Source organism: Typopeltis vanoorti, chromosome 16 (genome assembly GCF_054136105.1).
Source record: "Typopeltis vanoorti isolate ZY-2024b chromosome 16, IOZ_Tvanoo_1.0, whole genome shotgun sequence".
In the NCBI taxonomy this organism is placed as follows: domain Eukaryota; kingdom Metazoa; phylum Arthropoda; class Arachnida; order Uropygi; family Thelyphonidae; genus Typopeltis; species Typopeltis vanoorti.
This window is the reverse complement of record NC_143564.1, coordinates 41,491,077-41,506,851: the sequence shown is the minus strand read 5'-3', so window position 1 is coordinate 41,506,851 and position 15,775 is coordinate 41,491,077. Positions and strand designations below refer to the sequence as shown.

General features: G+C 37.1%; 1 protein-coding gene across 8 annotated transcripts in view; it reads right to left on the bottom strand.

Moving 5' to 3' along the window:
* Positions 1–15,775, bottom strand: part of LOC150097970 (dachshund homolog 1-like) — a 290,648-nt gene that overhangs the window by 171,418 nt on the left and 103,455 nt on the right. For 6 of the 8 annotated variants that reach the window (XM_090406400.1, XM_090406399.1, XM_090406396.1 and 3 more), the window contains exon 2: positions 8,761–8,829. The exons of the other annotated variants lie outside the window; for them this stretch is intronic. In XM_090406400.1, coding sequence (XP_090262526.1) covers positions 8,761–8,829 — 69 coding nt within the window. The remainder of the gene's footprint in view (positions 1–8,760; positions 8,830–15,775) is intronic. 8 annotated transcript variants of the gene reach the window in all.

Below are 15,775 nucleotides of genomic sequence, written 5' to 3'. Positions count from 1 at the left end.
GACCGGTTTCAGCCTTCTGTGGTGAAGACATAAATCACATTGCCTGACATGTGACATGAACGTGAAAAAGGGAGAGAGTGAAAGAGAGAGAATGAAACTGTTCTTTTTTCAGAAAAAGTCTTTCTTTTCTTTCTTCATTTCTCTCTCTCCCTTTCTCTCTCTCTCTCTCTCTCTCTCTCTTGCCTTTTTGAAGATTTGCCTTGTTTTATGGAAAAAAAGAAAAAAAAAACTCATCAACGCATTGAAGACTTAGAGGAGCGTAGCCGAGTGAGCATGACGGCCACGCTCGCCTAGATGAGTCCCCGTGAGCTGTGGCCGCGACAGTTACCAGAAGTATGGCCAGCAGCGATAAGGACAGCGGAAAATAGCAGCTAAGATAATACAACCAGGGACATTATTTGTTCTGGGGCTACTGCCTGCTGATGGCTTTGTTCTGTAGTCGGACCGAGTGGGATCGTCATAAGGTGAGTGGCGCACGAGCAGGTCCAACATTCCAGTCTACGTGGTCTCTTTCATCGGGTACGCTGATTGGAATATGTGATAGAACAGAACACATTTTTTTATTTTTCTTTATTGTGTAGAAGAAAAAAAAAGTTCGAAGTAAATCAATCAACAACGTAAACCATTCGGAAAAATAATATTTAAAGCATGCCCAGTCAGAATATTTAGAGATGGAATGGAAAGATCTCTCGGGATTTGGATCTGTCCCTTAAGAAGAACGAGAGAGAGAGAGAGAGAGAGAGAGAGTAGATATATTCTGTGAATCTTTTTATATATAACAATTCAGTTACGCTAACAGCCTCTTGAATATTACAGGCCGTATCCACAGACCATTGCTACCTCTAAATGAACCCACAATCTGTTTCCTCCAACTGCGCCACTGACAGAAATGAACCATTAACCACAAATACTTGCACTCACTTCTAGGAACAGCTGGTCAGTAAGTAGACAGTTATTATTAATATTATTAAAAAGTGCTTTGCAGCTTAAAAACATCCATGAACTGGCGTGTACTGTTTCAATGATTGCTTCACACGCTTTCATGTGAAGTAAAAAAAAAATCGAAAGACCGTATTATTTTATATTAGTTCACGATAATGATACACACATAAAAAATATAATGAAACAGCTATATTTCACATGTTGAAGAATTAGAATTACGCTGATAGAGCATCTAAATGTAATTCTGAGCTCCGGGATACCATATATAAGGCAGTAGCATTACACCCCGAGAAATTAACACACTTCAATTATTCAGTTTATCGCGATCATTACTTATCACTCCTAATTTGTTTTTCCATTTACATTTGAATATTGCTTGATAATAATCAGTGATATTCTTACTACATTTATCTGTGCCGATCATATTTTTTTGTTTTACTTTTTGACGCACAAGCTTGTCCTAATTTTTTTTATTGCATATCTGACTTCGCAATTCTTTTGGTTGAAGACAAGTATTTTCTCATTTTAAATTGCATTTATATTTCTCATTTCAGAGTGGGACGAAACAGACGTATAATATCTAAACTTACCCTCAAGATATAATGTTATTAATTGCAAATTTTCAGTGGCGTAGCTAGAGCTTTTTGCCGCCCGGGGCGGTTCCTGAGTTTGCCGCTCTTCTCAATGCACACACCAAAAATACTACAAAAAGTCAAAACGACGTATAGGGAAATAAATTAAAACGCTATGTTTATGTTTATTTTAGTTGTAAGTATAGTTGTTAAAAACTAATTATTAATTAAGTAAAAAAAAATTACTAAGTTAACATAAATAAATGAATCCTCGAAAAAATAAAATTGTCTTACGTGAAAAGTGCCGCCCGGGGCGGACCTCCCCCCCAAGCAAGTGTGGAGAGGATGGTGGGAAATCGAAGTTGGCATTTATATAATTTGTTAAGGAACATCAGTTATCGAAAATTATTCATAATATTTTATCTGCATTGCATATTTAAATTAAGTACGCAGCTCAATGATTTTGATACGTAAAAGTCATTTCGAGATTTGAATACTGCGTGCAAAAGAGAGACATTGTTTGTCCTTTAGGAGAAACAGCTAAAGACATCACATGACGGAGACCATTACCACTTGCTTAACGGACTAAGTAAGTCCGAGGCTGCATGCAAACACATCGTATGTTGTGTACAAGATAATTAGAGCCCTGAGTATATAAGGTGATAACTTTCATTAGTATGGATACGATCCACTTGATCTCTCTGTTTATTTTTCTTGTACTTTATATATTTCCTTCTGTACATATTTTAACTCCCGTAATACCTGGTGGGATATCAAATTTTGAGGAACGGAAACTAGTAGTAAAAAGAATTCTTGGTCAAATAGTCAAAGTGAAGGTTTGCCTATCCTGTGTGTTTTGTTTTGTAAATAGATCTTATGCTGACTGTCTTCAAGATTTTAAAAAAAAATATTCAGAATAAGCGCATTTTTTAAAAAAGAATGCCGGCTCACTTTATTTTCAAAACTAAAAATTTAGGAATACAAATTTTTGCAAATAGTACTTATCGTTTTTTTTATGTAGAACTAGCTGGAGCACTTCGAAATCTATGATGAACTTGTTAATTTTTGCTTCGGCGTTCCAGAAAATATTTATTTATTTATTTATTGAATTATGATTTGCAGTAACATATTAAAATGTTTTTAGAAAATTAAATCAGCTAAATCGATAATCTCTGCAAAAGAATGGAGTTGAAGTTACAGCTCTTTAGTAACTGAACGTTGATCTAAAGATTATGTTCCTCTTCCAATGTTTTCGGAAAACACTGACCTAAAAACTATAATCAATAAAGACCAGATTAGGAGTTTACTTGGTGAAATATTATTTGGAATAATAATAATAAAAAAGAACCAACTTCACTATCTCAATCCATGTAAAGTCTCAGAATGACTTTAATTTGTTTTGTCAGTCCTAGTATACCGAAGCTGAAAATGTTGTGTGTCATGTAATCACTAAAAAAAAAAAAAAAAAGAAGAAAAAAACTCAGTCAAGTCCGATGAGGTTAGTAAACGCTGCGTAGTAAAAAGTGGGGTGAGGGAGGGTTAAGAGTAACCCGGAGGAAAGCATCAATAAAGTTCCTATGACAAAAGAAAAGTGTAAGCATAATGGACAATGTGACCTCACTTCTTGTCATCCGGATAACAACTGCGCCATTTGTCACTGTCACCACCACCACCATTGCTACCACAACTTATTCCCCCTCTCCTCCCCATTCTTCCAATGTTCGCGACTACAGAGAAAGTGGTCATCTGGCGAGCTCAAGATACGGCTGACCTCCACGGGATTACGTTAACCCATCGGCTTTCTACAGGGAAACCATCTGAAAGGGAACAAACAGGAAACTGACAACCTCCGACAGAGGCGGTCATCAGAGTCATTATGCATCGCACACTTGACCACTGCAAGGATCTTCGATGAACTGGACAGCACATACGTGGGATAAAGTACATTCGCTGCTACCGGCGTCAGCTGGTTTGAATAGCCGTGGTGGCGGCCGTAATAGCAACTTCCCACTCGGAATTCTTAATAATGCCATGCAGAGACCAAACCTTCTCTAATTAAGGCTCATCTCGGGTAAACGGAGAAGAACTAGAGAAAGAGATCTATAGGTACTTGCATAAATAATTAAAATAATTGTGCTTTATGGCAAACAGAGGAGAATAGACTGCCGTCTAACAAGAAGCAAGTAAATAATTATGCAAAACACAGACGGAGGCGAAAGTGGTGGAAAGTAACCGGAAGAATGAGTTATACAAATAACGTGACGTTTTCTTACACAGTCAAGAAAGGAAAGTCAATAAGTACACAGTAACTTGGAATGCAGTCCTCAGAGACTCGTCTTAACAGAAAACAAAACAATTCTGGGGGAATATACGAACTAGCTAGATAATTATGCATATAATGAAGAAAGAAAAGCAATACGGTTGACCAGCCATGGAATATCCACTTAGGTGATGATACAATGCGTTCAACTGATGCTCCCTGTAATTAGAAAAGAATGGAATGAATGTAATGGTGTGTTAAGGTGCGTTCTGACTGAACCTGCTTTGATACGTAGAATTAACAGTAATGTATTACGCCGATGTGTAGCGGAACGTCTTAAAGTTAATTAAGGCACTACTGTCTGCTTACAGCCCACAGAGAGTACTATCAACTCTTTGTGTCACTACGACACAATCCACGCGATACTCTCTAGTGTGGGGTGTAGACAGTCACTACTGTACGATATACATTCATGACATAACTAATAAATAATCGGATAATAGAACAATAGTGAAAGTCTTCATCTTGCTGAAATGGGAGTCATGTCGAAAAAGGCATTTGATAAGTGAATTCATTGATCCACCACAGAAATAATACAGGAGTTCGCATGATGTGTAGATGGTAGTTATAAGCATCATAAGTTCAAGCACTTACTACACCACAACTGAGACGTAATAAGCACTTTCAACCAATAAACGCATTGTGAATACTAAAAATATAAATCGACTTCTCCGCACCTGCCAAATATTAGAGGATCGCTGAGTTGAGTAAAATAATTGATTTTATATTTCATTCAGAAAGTTCAGGATTTGATGCCATCCTCTGCATAATTTTGTTTGAGTTAGGCATCTAAGTCAAAATATATTTGGATCTCAAATATGTGCCAACCGATACGGATAAGGAATTTACAGCCGAAGCAACTAAGGCCGAGCTTAGTATATTCTCTTTCTCTGTTAATCGTGTATCAATCAGTTTTGTAGTGAAAAACCCAAGTTTCTAGGAGAATAAATTGTGCCACTTCTGTAAGAAAGCGATTAACTTACATCCAGTCAAAAAAATGCACTCATAAACGTTTTTTGAGTTCTTGATGGGATTCGAACCCAGATCTTTCCATCAGAAGGACAAATGTCGTTTCCGTGTCTTCTCCACAAGTATTTTAAGGAGACGATCTGAAAAGATCGGGAGATCTATCTCCCTGAACTATGCGCTCATAATCAAACACGCAGCTGTTTCTGTATTAGGCTCAATGGCGTCTCACCTATCTTGATAGGTGAGACGCCATTGAGTATTTCTTAATCCTGCTTTAGATACCAAACATGGCACTTTTGGAGACTCTTTGGGCTGCCGATAACTAGAATTGGGGGGGGGGGGGGGCTCACTCAGGCTGTGAAAATCCACTACTACAGTACTTAAACAGATTCACAAGCATTCGTGTGCCTGCAGTGGAATTTGACTCAAGACCTAACTGGTTGGCGAGCGGATAACTTCCGCTCACCAACCAATGGCCAACTAAATTGGCTTCCTAAGAAATTTATTAAGTTCTTAGAATGACTTTATTCTCTGTAAATTACCTAATTACCTTAATACCAATCCGAAGGTGGCAATTTAGCCTTCCATGACCATTGAAACGTTACTTTTCTTCCAAAAAAATATAACAATAAATTAATTAAAATTATAAATTAATTAAAATAACGATAAAAGGGGAAAAAAGAATAATGCGAAAAAATAATAAACTTCTACTAAAAGAAACGGCCATGATTCTTCACTAAGAAGGATCTAAACGTGCGCATGAACAAAACGAATGTAATCCATCAACGCAGGAATGTTTCCTTTTTTAGCTGTTTTGCATCCTGTCAAAAATGTGTTGCCCTTCTTTCTCACACCTGCGCAAACGCCTCGCTTAATTTCAGCCTAATTCGTAACCCGACAATTTTAATCAGGGTTTTATTTCCAACTGGATAAAACGCATTTCATTAATAGCTTAAATGAAATGTTTTTTTATGATTGGTGTTCATTTATTAGATTGATTTGTTAAGGATATTTCACTCAAAACTATGTACATATTTCTAATAGACTAATTTTACATATTAGGGAATTATTTATAATAACGGATCACAGTTAATTTTGTTATTCTTATTTTATGCTGTCACTCCAGAACGGACCGTTTTATCTTAACAATCACCAGAGACTTGAAAATTACAGTTATTGTTCTCTAGGAATCTACGTTCGTACTCTGTTAGCTAACAGTCAAATATTATACTAATTGCATCAAATTTGTAAAAATGAGTAACCACAATTGCCATCTCTTCCAACATTGACATGCTTCGCGCAGCTGTTACATTTGTTTCTTGGCTCCGCTCGACTATGACCGGGAAAAGAAGCTACAGAGTCTAATTAGGAAAAGAAGGAAAGAACAGGAGCATTGTATAGCTACGATTGGGATCTGGAAGCGCGATGTGGCATAACGATAGAAAGAAGAAAACAGAAAAGCGTAGCTAAATAAGGTTAAACGTGCTGATCTGAAACAGAAAGAAGTGAGGGATAGTGTGGGACAATAAGTATCCCATTAAATACATTCCATACTTAATATCGTGCGACATGACTATAATCAATATTTTTAAAAATTTGGGATAAATACAGAGAAATGATTATTCCAAGTGTTTACAAAATTCAACAATTCTAAATTATTTCAAGTATGTACGATTGTCCAGAATATTATCTAGAATTCTATGCTCTTACATGACGTTTACAAACAAAAACGGAACCTTTAGATATGGAGGATGCGTATTTAGTTCATTTAGAATACGAAGTGTGGTTTATATTCGAAGAGTAATAGCTAGTCTATCTTTTTTTTTTCTTTGAGTAGTGCTTGAACTAATTTTTATTGGCGAATCGTGTTTCGGCCATCACTGTTAATGATAGCTGGTCTGAAAGAAACTGAATCAGCGTGTTTAGGTATTCAGAGAATTCCTTGAGAATTCGTCCTTTCCAAGCAACTGTCTGTATTGAGTAGGAAAGTACAGAAGACAACAGAATGGGGTAGGGATAAACAGTCACTGGAAAGATAAATAAAAAGGAAAAAAAATCTTTAGTAATCTATGCTCTGAATGCCAAAAATTGTCTGCTAGTAAACGCTCTAATTGAAGCCCATTAACATCAATAGTTACTGTGCATAATCATCATGACATGTTTTAAGGCATGGTTTGGTTCACTAAGTTCTGGCACTTGTAGGTATACATCTTGAATTTATTTTGAATTTACACAGAGAGAGAGAGATGCACTAAATATTCGAGCACTTTAATATGGTATATATCCAAAATCTCCAGCACTTCGTATTCGCCCGTATAAACTTCCGGTATGATGAAATTAACCCAAGAACTATAATTCCTCTGATATGCAATGTGTTGAACATTGTTCTTTTGATTATCTTCAATCCAACTGTTATTTATCCAAAAGCCAATGTTTCGATTCGATGTTTAATTTATTTTGAATATATTTGAGACACCGCTACCAGTAACACCAGTAATGACCTAAAGTTTCAGTGGAAAAAAAAAATAGTTCGTGTGTTACAAGTAACAAACATTTGTATCCATTGCAATATCATAGTTACTCTGCAGTCAACTGACTCGTAACAAAATAGTCTAATATTAGAGATTTTTTTTTTTTGATTTTCGCTTTAACAGAATTCGTATTAAAAATTATATTCATATTATACTTGAATTCTAAAGCAAGTTTGGATTAATCCTTCGCTATGCTGAAAAAAAAAAAAAACAGACGAAAGAATTGGAAAGAAGGTATTGCCACCTGAAGTTTTCAGATGAAATTACCCGACAGGGGGCATACAGGTCGTTCACTGGCACTGAACTCCAGTTCCGGGTTTTTATTTGTGCTACAGATAAGTCAGAGATAATTAAACAATACTGTTCGTATTTGTCTAATGAAATCACAGGCAAACGCCCACCGAGTCTGATAATAGGGTGGCTCAAGCAATTCGTGCCAAACACATTCGGGGCAGTGAAGCACTGAAGCCGTGGGCGCGCTATAATTTTCCCATAATTCCTATCACCTGTAGGCAAACGATCAAACAAAACAATTATACATAATAACAAGAGAGGATGTTTTGTAGCTGGCTGATTGCGTTGTTTCCAGACACTCTATCAGAGTAACCTACAGAATTTGAGGAGCGTCACTACCGCTCACAGACCTTCGGGGTTAAAGGAAGTTAAAAAGGGGAGGAGCACGAGCACCTGCGAGGGTCAGCTAGCAAGGAAGAACACCTGTGCACTAGGCTTCTTGCACAATTTATTAATGATTGTATTCGAAAAGAGATTCTGTTTCGCTATTGACTGCCGAGTCCCTCAGTTCAAACTGAAACAGATTTGTAAACATCCGCTTTGAGAGTTCTGTGTGCTCCACAAAGTGGGGGGGGGGGGATGTCATCCGTTTGATTCAATAGTAGCTTTGTAAACACCCTCTAGTGACACTTGAGTATACTATTATGTGTGCCGCCAATTTGGTTCAGGGTTAGCACATCATCGGTTCTCATATAGTAACTGATTGTGTAACAACAGAATGATGGCAACAGTGCGAACTACCGGAAATTACTCTGACAGACATACTTTAGAAATGAAATGCGTACAGCCTATTGCATAAGTAATAAAACTACAACAATTTTAGATATCTTATCTACACATCAATCTTCAATCATGTCCATTTCTAACAATTTATCTTTTAAAAAAAGGTATAAATCTTTCAGTATTTATAATTGTGTCTAAAATTGCACATCTTTGTATTTCATGCAGTATATAAATATTTAAATACGATGAAGAAAAAACTCTTGAGAGAATTTTTAATTTTATTTCAACTTTTGCGCTTAATTCTAAAATAAACTTTCAAACCGTCTGATGATCTATTTGAGTTAAACGAATGCCATAGCAAAAATCTTACATTCCAAATTGAAATAAAAGTGTGTATTGGCTCACTCACCTATACCTTTCCGACCACCCTACGCCTTTCAAACACATCAGTGCTCTTTCTATTCCTGGAGGTTTATTCCTGGGGTATGTACAAAATAAAAAATAATAAACATTCACAGAACTGAAAGTAGGTACGATATAAAATTATGCACAGAAAGAAAATGACCTTTTTTTTTATCTATTGTTCTGTGTGTTCAACTAACAAAACACTGAAATCTTTGAAAGGCATAGGGTGGTCTTAAGAATAAAATAGGAGGAATGCATCACAGCATGCACTATTCTGATTTTCTACAAACATCACTTCACTTCATTTCTTTGATATAAAAAAAAATCAAAAATATAATAAAATTGAACACCGACATGTTAGCTACTTAGCATTGGTTTAAAAGCTTTAATTTTTTTTTTTTAAATACAAAAACTGAGACAGGGAAAAATATACATATTAATTAAATATACTTGTCATGTGTGTATTTCTTATATCATAAATTCAAAGATGCAATGTGTGCAAAGCTTATATTACAATCGTTTACTTTGGCATTCAATATTGGTTCATTTACCACAATTCCATAGTGCAGCGGTGTGCAAAATCGTTTGCGGACCACCGCACTGTAGAATTGAAATACAATTCCATTTGTGGACCACTATCAGTGGTCCAAAACGATTTGGACCACTTATTTGAGATAAACCAAATTGAGAGAAGTTGTTAGCACTACCTCTTTAAATTTTTTTTTTTTTTTTTTTTTTTTTTTTTTACTCACCTCTTTCATCATACTGTTATGTATAACAACAAATTCTGGTTATGAATTGGATTACGCAGCACACTAAGTTTACAATTTTATTTAATTCATAAAAATTGCCTCGTCTGTGGACACTTTATAATGCTTTACCAAATGACTAAAATGCTAGATTCACAATAAAAAAATTCTGTTATTTTAACATTTCGTTTATGTTAAATAACATTTATCATCGTATATATATGACATTACAGTCCGCGCGATTAGCCTAGTTAGGCTTTGCGCTTCGCAACCATATGCCTGGGGAAGGAGTGTCCCAGGTTCGATTCCCGTAGTAGACGTGAGGAATTTGAGGATTTTCCTCAGGCATAGCCAAGTTAGCCGGTCTTGGGCGCGGGCAGTAGGGTTTTTCCGCCAGTTCATCTGGCGTTTTTCATCCCCTGAACATACGCCTCTACAGTCAAAAATTATTCCCCCCCCCCAGCGGCAGACCAGGGCCGGTGGGAGTAGTACTAACAAGAAGTCGCATCTAAGTAACTCGCGGACCCTGCATAGGAAGCGGGAATAACGCGTAGTGGAAGAAGGTATCTATGACATTACAGAGGTTCTGTTTTTTCCATTTTTATTTTTTTTTTTCATTTCTGCACATCCCGGATCTCGAACCCTAAGGAACTGCACAGTTTCATCATAGCACGCGCTTCCATAATTCTGTGATGAGTATTTTTATTTTTCCTATTGTTTTGCGTCTATTTTAGCATATTTAAAAGAGTACAAAGAGAGAAAAATATCTCTTCGCACTCTGAATTTCTGTAAAATGTAAATGGCTGTCTTATTCCCAGTTACTGCGTACTTTTCCACTTCCCGAATTAGTTTAATCTTCTACTTTTGCTTTTAATGTGAGCTCAAGCAAATCTCTTTGTGTGCGGGTCTGCAGTGTCTTGGTCAATGTTTTTCAAACCGTGAAGCGTGAAAAAGCTTCCGGTTGCATATAGTAAACAAAATCTTCCTTGTTTTTCACATATTGTATTATGCGAAAATTATTTTGTTAAAAAATCATTATATGAAATTAATATATGAAATTAATGCTTATCCTAACAAGATGAACTGCCCACACAGATAACGCCACCAAATACTTCTGTTATCAAACCGTTTCTTTTAATTCATGTATCTTTTGGGATTTATGCAATTATATTCAATTAATCGAAATAACTATTCATGAGTTCAATGATTAACATGATGAAGAGTTTAGCTATTTATTTCCAGGTATTTTTGTCTATTTGCGAACGACTGATTGATTGATTGATTGGCTGGTTGTCTGTGTAGATTACATGCAGTCTGGGGCTATGAAGAGGAGGAAGATTATTAGGGCTATCGTGGGCATGTTCTCTGGACAACCAAAGGACATCACTGTTATCGACTTCACTAGAAGTGTTTTTATTATGATTTCAAAGCTAGAAAGGCGCTTTTGAGAATTCCGTTTGGAGGTACAGAAACAACAGTTTCCGGAAACCGAAGAAAAAAAGTTAGTTTGAAAAAGTGAAGGTGAAATCACACTTGAAAATATGATTTTGTAATTAATTTACCCAAATATTATTATAATAACACTACTTTTTGATACGACATTGAGAATAAAGTTAGCTCCCCGACTGTCGGACTTTTATTACAGGATTGAGTTTCACCATTAATTATGCAGTCTGTGTGTATCAGGAGGAGCATAAAGTAATCCACTGCAGAAATGAGCAAATTATTGAGAATTAATTTCTAGAGATGTGTAACTAGTGTGTTAATAAAAGTAACTAGCGGATTGTAATACGATATTGGAAACCATATAATTAATCTGAGATATTACGTATTGTAGAAACATCCGGCCTATAAGGGAGTTCTTGGAACAGCAGCAATCATGATATTAATATTTAAGGCATACGCGAACAATGTAACCACAGGAAAACTAAATTTCCACCCCACTACTCAAGGGAAGTAAAAATATCCCCAGGCGAAGTGTTTTCCTTCCCTTAATGAATTAGCTACAGTTGGGTTCGCATCCTTGGCTCGATAGAGGAGTCGACTGGTAACACTTACAGATAAACGGATTACCCGCTCTCTGTCAGTAATCGTCGAAGTTGCAGAGGGGAAGAGGGTCGAAGAAGGGAGAAATGTAGAGAAGTCAGAGTGTACTAGAAGGGGAGAGAGGAAGCAGAATTCCTCACCTGTCCTTCTCTCTTTTAAGCAGACAATAGATCAGAACCTTATGGGGGGAAATATAATAATAAAAAAAAAAATCAAAGAGCTAAACGGAAATGCAACAAGCGAACTGTTTGTTTTGGACACGCCACGGAGGAGGTGAAAGGGTGTTTCTAATTATCGACAGCAGCAGTGACCCGTGAGTCAAATCAACGTCACGTAGATTACAACACAGTTAATTTAGCCATTCTCATCCTTCGATTGTACAAAGTTGAGAAGAGATTTATAAGAAAAAAATAGCACAGAAAGAGAGAGAGAGAGAGAGAGAGAGAGAGAGAAAGCACCGATTTCGGTTCTCTATTATGCTATAGTTTAAATCATCATATGAATAACAATATCAGAAAGATTTTAGATGATGTGAAAAGCCGCTGAGCTATCATATTAGCTACCATTATTTAGCCATCAGTGCTATGTTGCTATGCACAGAATAGTTTTGGTTGGTAATCCTTCAATACGAATTTATAGCCTATGATTTCGAAGGGTTATGGATATCAATTACAACCATACATGGCATGTCTGATGGCAGTAATATTGAATTCAATACACAGAGCTTCAGTTTAATTTGAAATCTTATTTTTCGTAATTTTCTGAGTTTAATCTACTATACATTGAAGATCTCTTCGCGATTAAGTACATCGTCTTGAAAACTGTATGGAAAAAGAAGGAAACGAAGAGGAAGCAGCATTTAGGAAAGTAGCCTTTGAAAACGTATCGTGCAAGGGGAAGGAATTGTACCAACGCACTACCTGTTAAATGCATAACAACTCCCCTAACAATGAAGTGATGTGCTCTTAAGCATCACTCCGCACTGTGCTGATATAGTTAACCTTGTTTCTATTTCCGTTCAAGGTCACCGCGACGAAATTCTGATCAGCGGGCGAAACGCCGGTCGTCAAAATGCTCGATCACGTGATCTGATGCTGTACGGTGCTGAGACACTGATTAGTGTACCTTTCATCCGCGTTGGTTTAACCAAAACACGAAGGTCAAACAGCTATCAAAGATCACCAGACCAGCGAAAACAACTCCAGAGAATCGGGTGTAATCAGGCGTTGGCACATGCGTGAGAGAACTAAATGGCCCCTCAACTCTGCAGCCTCATACTGCAACCAGGTGTGTGTTGTGAAACTGCGTGCATTGGAAAGAAGGGTCAGACCGACAGTGGACTGCGGCGGCATTCTGCTTGACTTCATGACAAAGTAAATTGTTTAGAGGTGACAAGGGGGATGATAGAGGTACAAAGCAATCGGACCTGTAACTCCAAGTATTGATTACGTTCAGAGCAGCTTACTAATGTACGGTGTCAGACTTTGATATTGTCCCTTGTTATTTTGTTGGGATGAGGCCTTGAAGGAGGCGGAGGGAGGGGAGAAAAAAAAAATAGGGACTACTGTTGTGTCCCTTTGTCGATTTGCGTCAGGCTGTAGCATTACGGAACAAAACTAAAATAAAATGTAGACAGAGGAAGGAGAGAGAAAGGAGAGAACGTAGCAATGGAGGGAAGTTACAGCGTTTAGCCACCGCCGCCGCAGCGCTTGTTCGACCCTGTCAACTCAAAAGACTGGTGCCTTTTATTGCCTTGCCAGACGGCGTAACTGCGCTGAATGTACGGAGAACGGCACAGATCCGTTTTCACCTGATTTCGCATACTCGAACGTAAATGTCCGATTGCAGCGAATTCGACACGATCTGTGAGCGCCGATTTTTTTTTTTTCTTTCTCTCTCTCTCTCTCTCTCTCTCTCTCGCTCCTTGCTACTTGTGTGATGGTGCTACCACTGTTGACCCTCGCCAGACGGGAGCTCTATTTGTTGCTCGAGTATTCAATAGCGACTGTCCCCAGAGCTGGTCTTTGACGACGGAGTCAACATAACTTATCGGGATTTGTTCATCTCTTTTTTAAAGGGGGGTGAGGAACGCTTTTGGTTTTGCGTTCTCTGTTTTTTTTATTTTTTTTTTCCCGCTGCGTTCTCCGAATAGACAGATATGGACCGTTGTATCGATGGGGAAGACGGAGACTTTGACCTCCAAACTAGTGTCTATCGTATTTTACGACTGGGAAAATAATGTTTTTTTTAGAGAAGACGTTCGGAGCTTAAGTATTAGATCTAATCTGTTATCGTTTACTTCTTTTGAAAGTGCAGCGTTTCTTCACGATACAGACGTGGGAAAGTTACGCAAAAAATGCATCTGAAACTTTTTTTAGACCTCTGTAAAGTAGATCACAGTGGAGACCCTACTAGCAATAGTCACATAAAACCAGCATGGGGTGTCGGCTCGTCCTTCCTTATAGCAGAAAAAATACTATAAACACTGATAAGATGAGGTAGTTAAGGGGCATTTGTAATCATGCTCCTAATAAAAAAGAAATGTTCCGATTTATTCTTCTCAAGACAGTGTTTTTTCTCACTCAGTCTTTTTATGAGATACGGTCTGAGCCCAGTGATTGGGGATCAACTTTAAAAATATCCTGCATTACTACTTTGAGTGGAAGAAATGCACTAAAATGCATTTGTTCCACTCTATAATTCTTCTCTAGCACAAGTTTGATTGGTAATCAATCGTATTTTCTATTGAATATGAGTCCTGTCTCAACATCAACTCCTGTAGTGACGTATGGTAAACCTTTACTCTGGTACCCAAAAGGTTTTTTCTAATTCATGTTACAGATCATGGATATCAGCAAAGCCCTTCAGAAAATAAGAAATAGCTTGAAAAATATTTGATTTTTTTGTGGAGGAGGGGGGCAAAGGATGATCTTGTTAATGAAGTTTTTTTTGGCGGCGGGGGGGAGGATCGGAAGGAAACGAAAGAATAACTTGGTTTCTTTGTTGCACTACGCTATTCAGTGTGGAACCCCTGAGATGTCAATAGTCCCACGAGTGAAAAACATCGACAGTTATTCCATCACATGTTAATACATTTATAAATTAACGCGCTGTGGTTTTCTTTCGTTTCTTCTAGAAGGAGGGATTGAAACAAAATTTGATCTCTAATAGCATTGTTAATTATTATGATAATTCCTATAACCCGAGAAGATATTCGCCCTGTATGACCTTGTACTAACTCCAACATCTTCTGCGCATTATTCCGATCTAACCAGTCTCTGGCGAGTCCGCTCTTCGCAATGGGCAACCCTTCATGAAATATGCAAATATTCTAGGAAGTAGTTATCCTTCGGTGTAGGATATCAAAATGATGACAATAAACTGGGCTTCCATTAACTCTCCTCCCCTCTAATCATCTCTTTCCACTGTTTCTCATTAAGCTCGAGTACTTTTCATATAGAAGTCATTTATCCCCACATCTCCTTCCTTTAACTTTTTTGTTATCCAACAGGTGACACATTTAACAATCATATTATTAGTTCACTAATTTACTTTTCGTGCTAAAGGTGAACTAAAGACTCCGTGCAAATCATACTTAATGATATTTGTACTAGCAACCATTTTAATGTGATAAGTTTTTGTATATTTATTTAATACTTGTAATGAAAATTTCATGGATATGCTAGGATATCCTTTTAAGTTAAAAGTAATGAAATTCAATTCGTATTTTTTGCTACTTATAACTACTAAGCAAAAGCATCTACTTTCAAGGAGAAAATGCTATGATTAATAAGTTTTTATGACCAGGGCAGATAATATTTACCTGGTACGACTTCAAAGTATTGCTGAATTGAAATATTGTGCGATCACGGTGTGATAATACGACTGCTCCCTACAGTTTGAAACTTAAAAGTCAAAACAAAAATCCGCTGATCAAATTCAGTATTAAAGAAAACGATGCTGACAATCTCAATACAGTTTGATCTTGTATGAGCACTATGACTACGACATGAAAATAAAGCACGCTTCTAACTAGGATCTTTCCATTTTTATGCGGCTCCCACCACGAAGGTTTTATGTAAACCTACAGCACATTCTTGGTCAGAGTGGGCAAAAGATAAAAATCTTTTGCCCACTCAGAAACCTTGCTTTAAAAGACCAAACATGAAATTTTTTTTCAAGCCACTTTAATGCCTCGAATAAGCAGGGCGATGGTCACACATA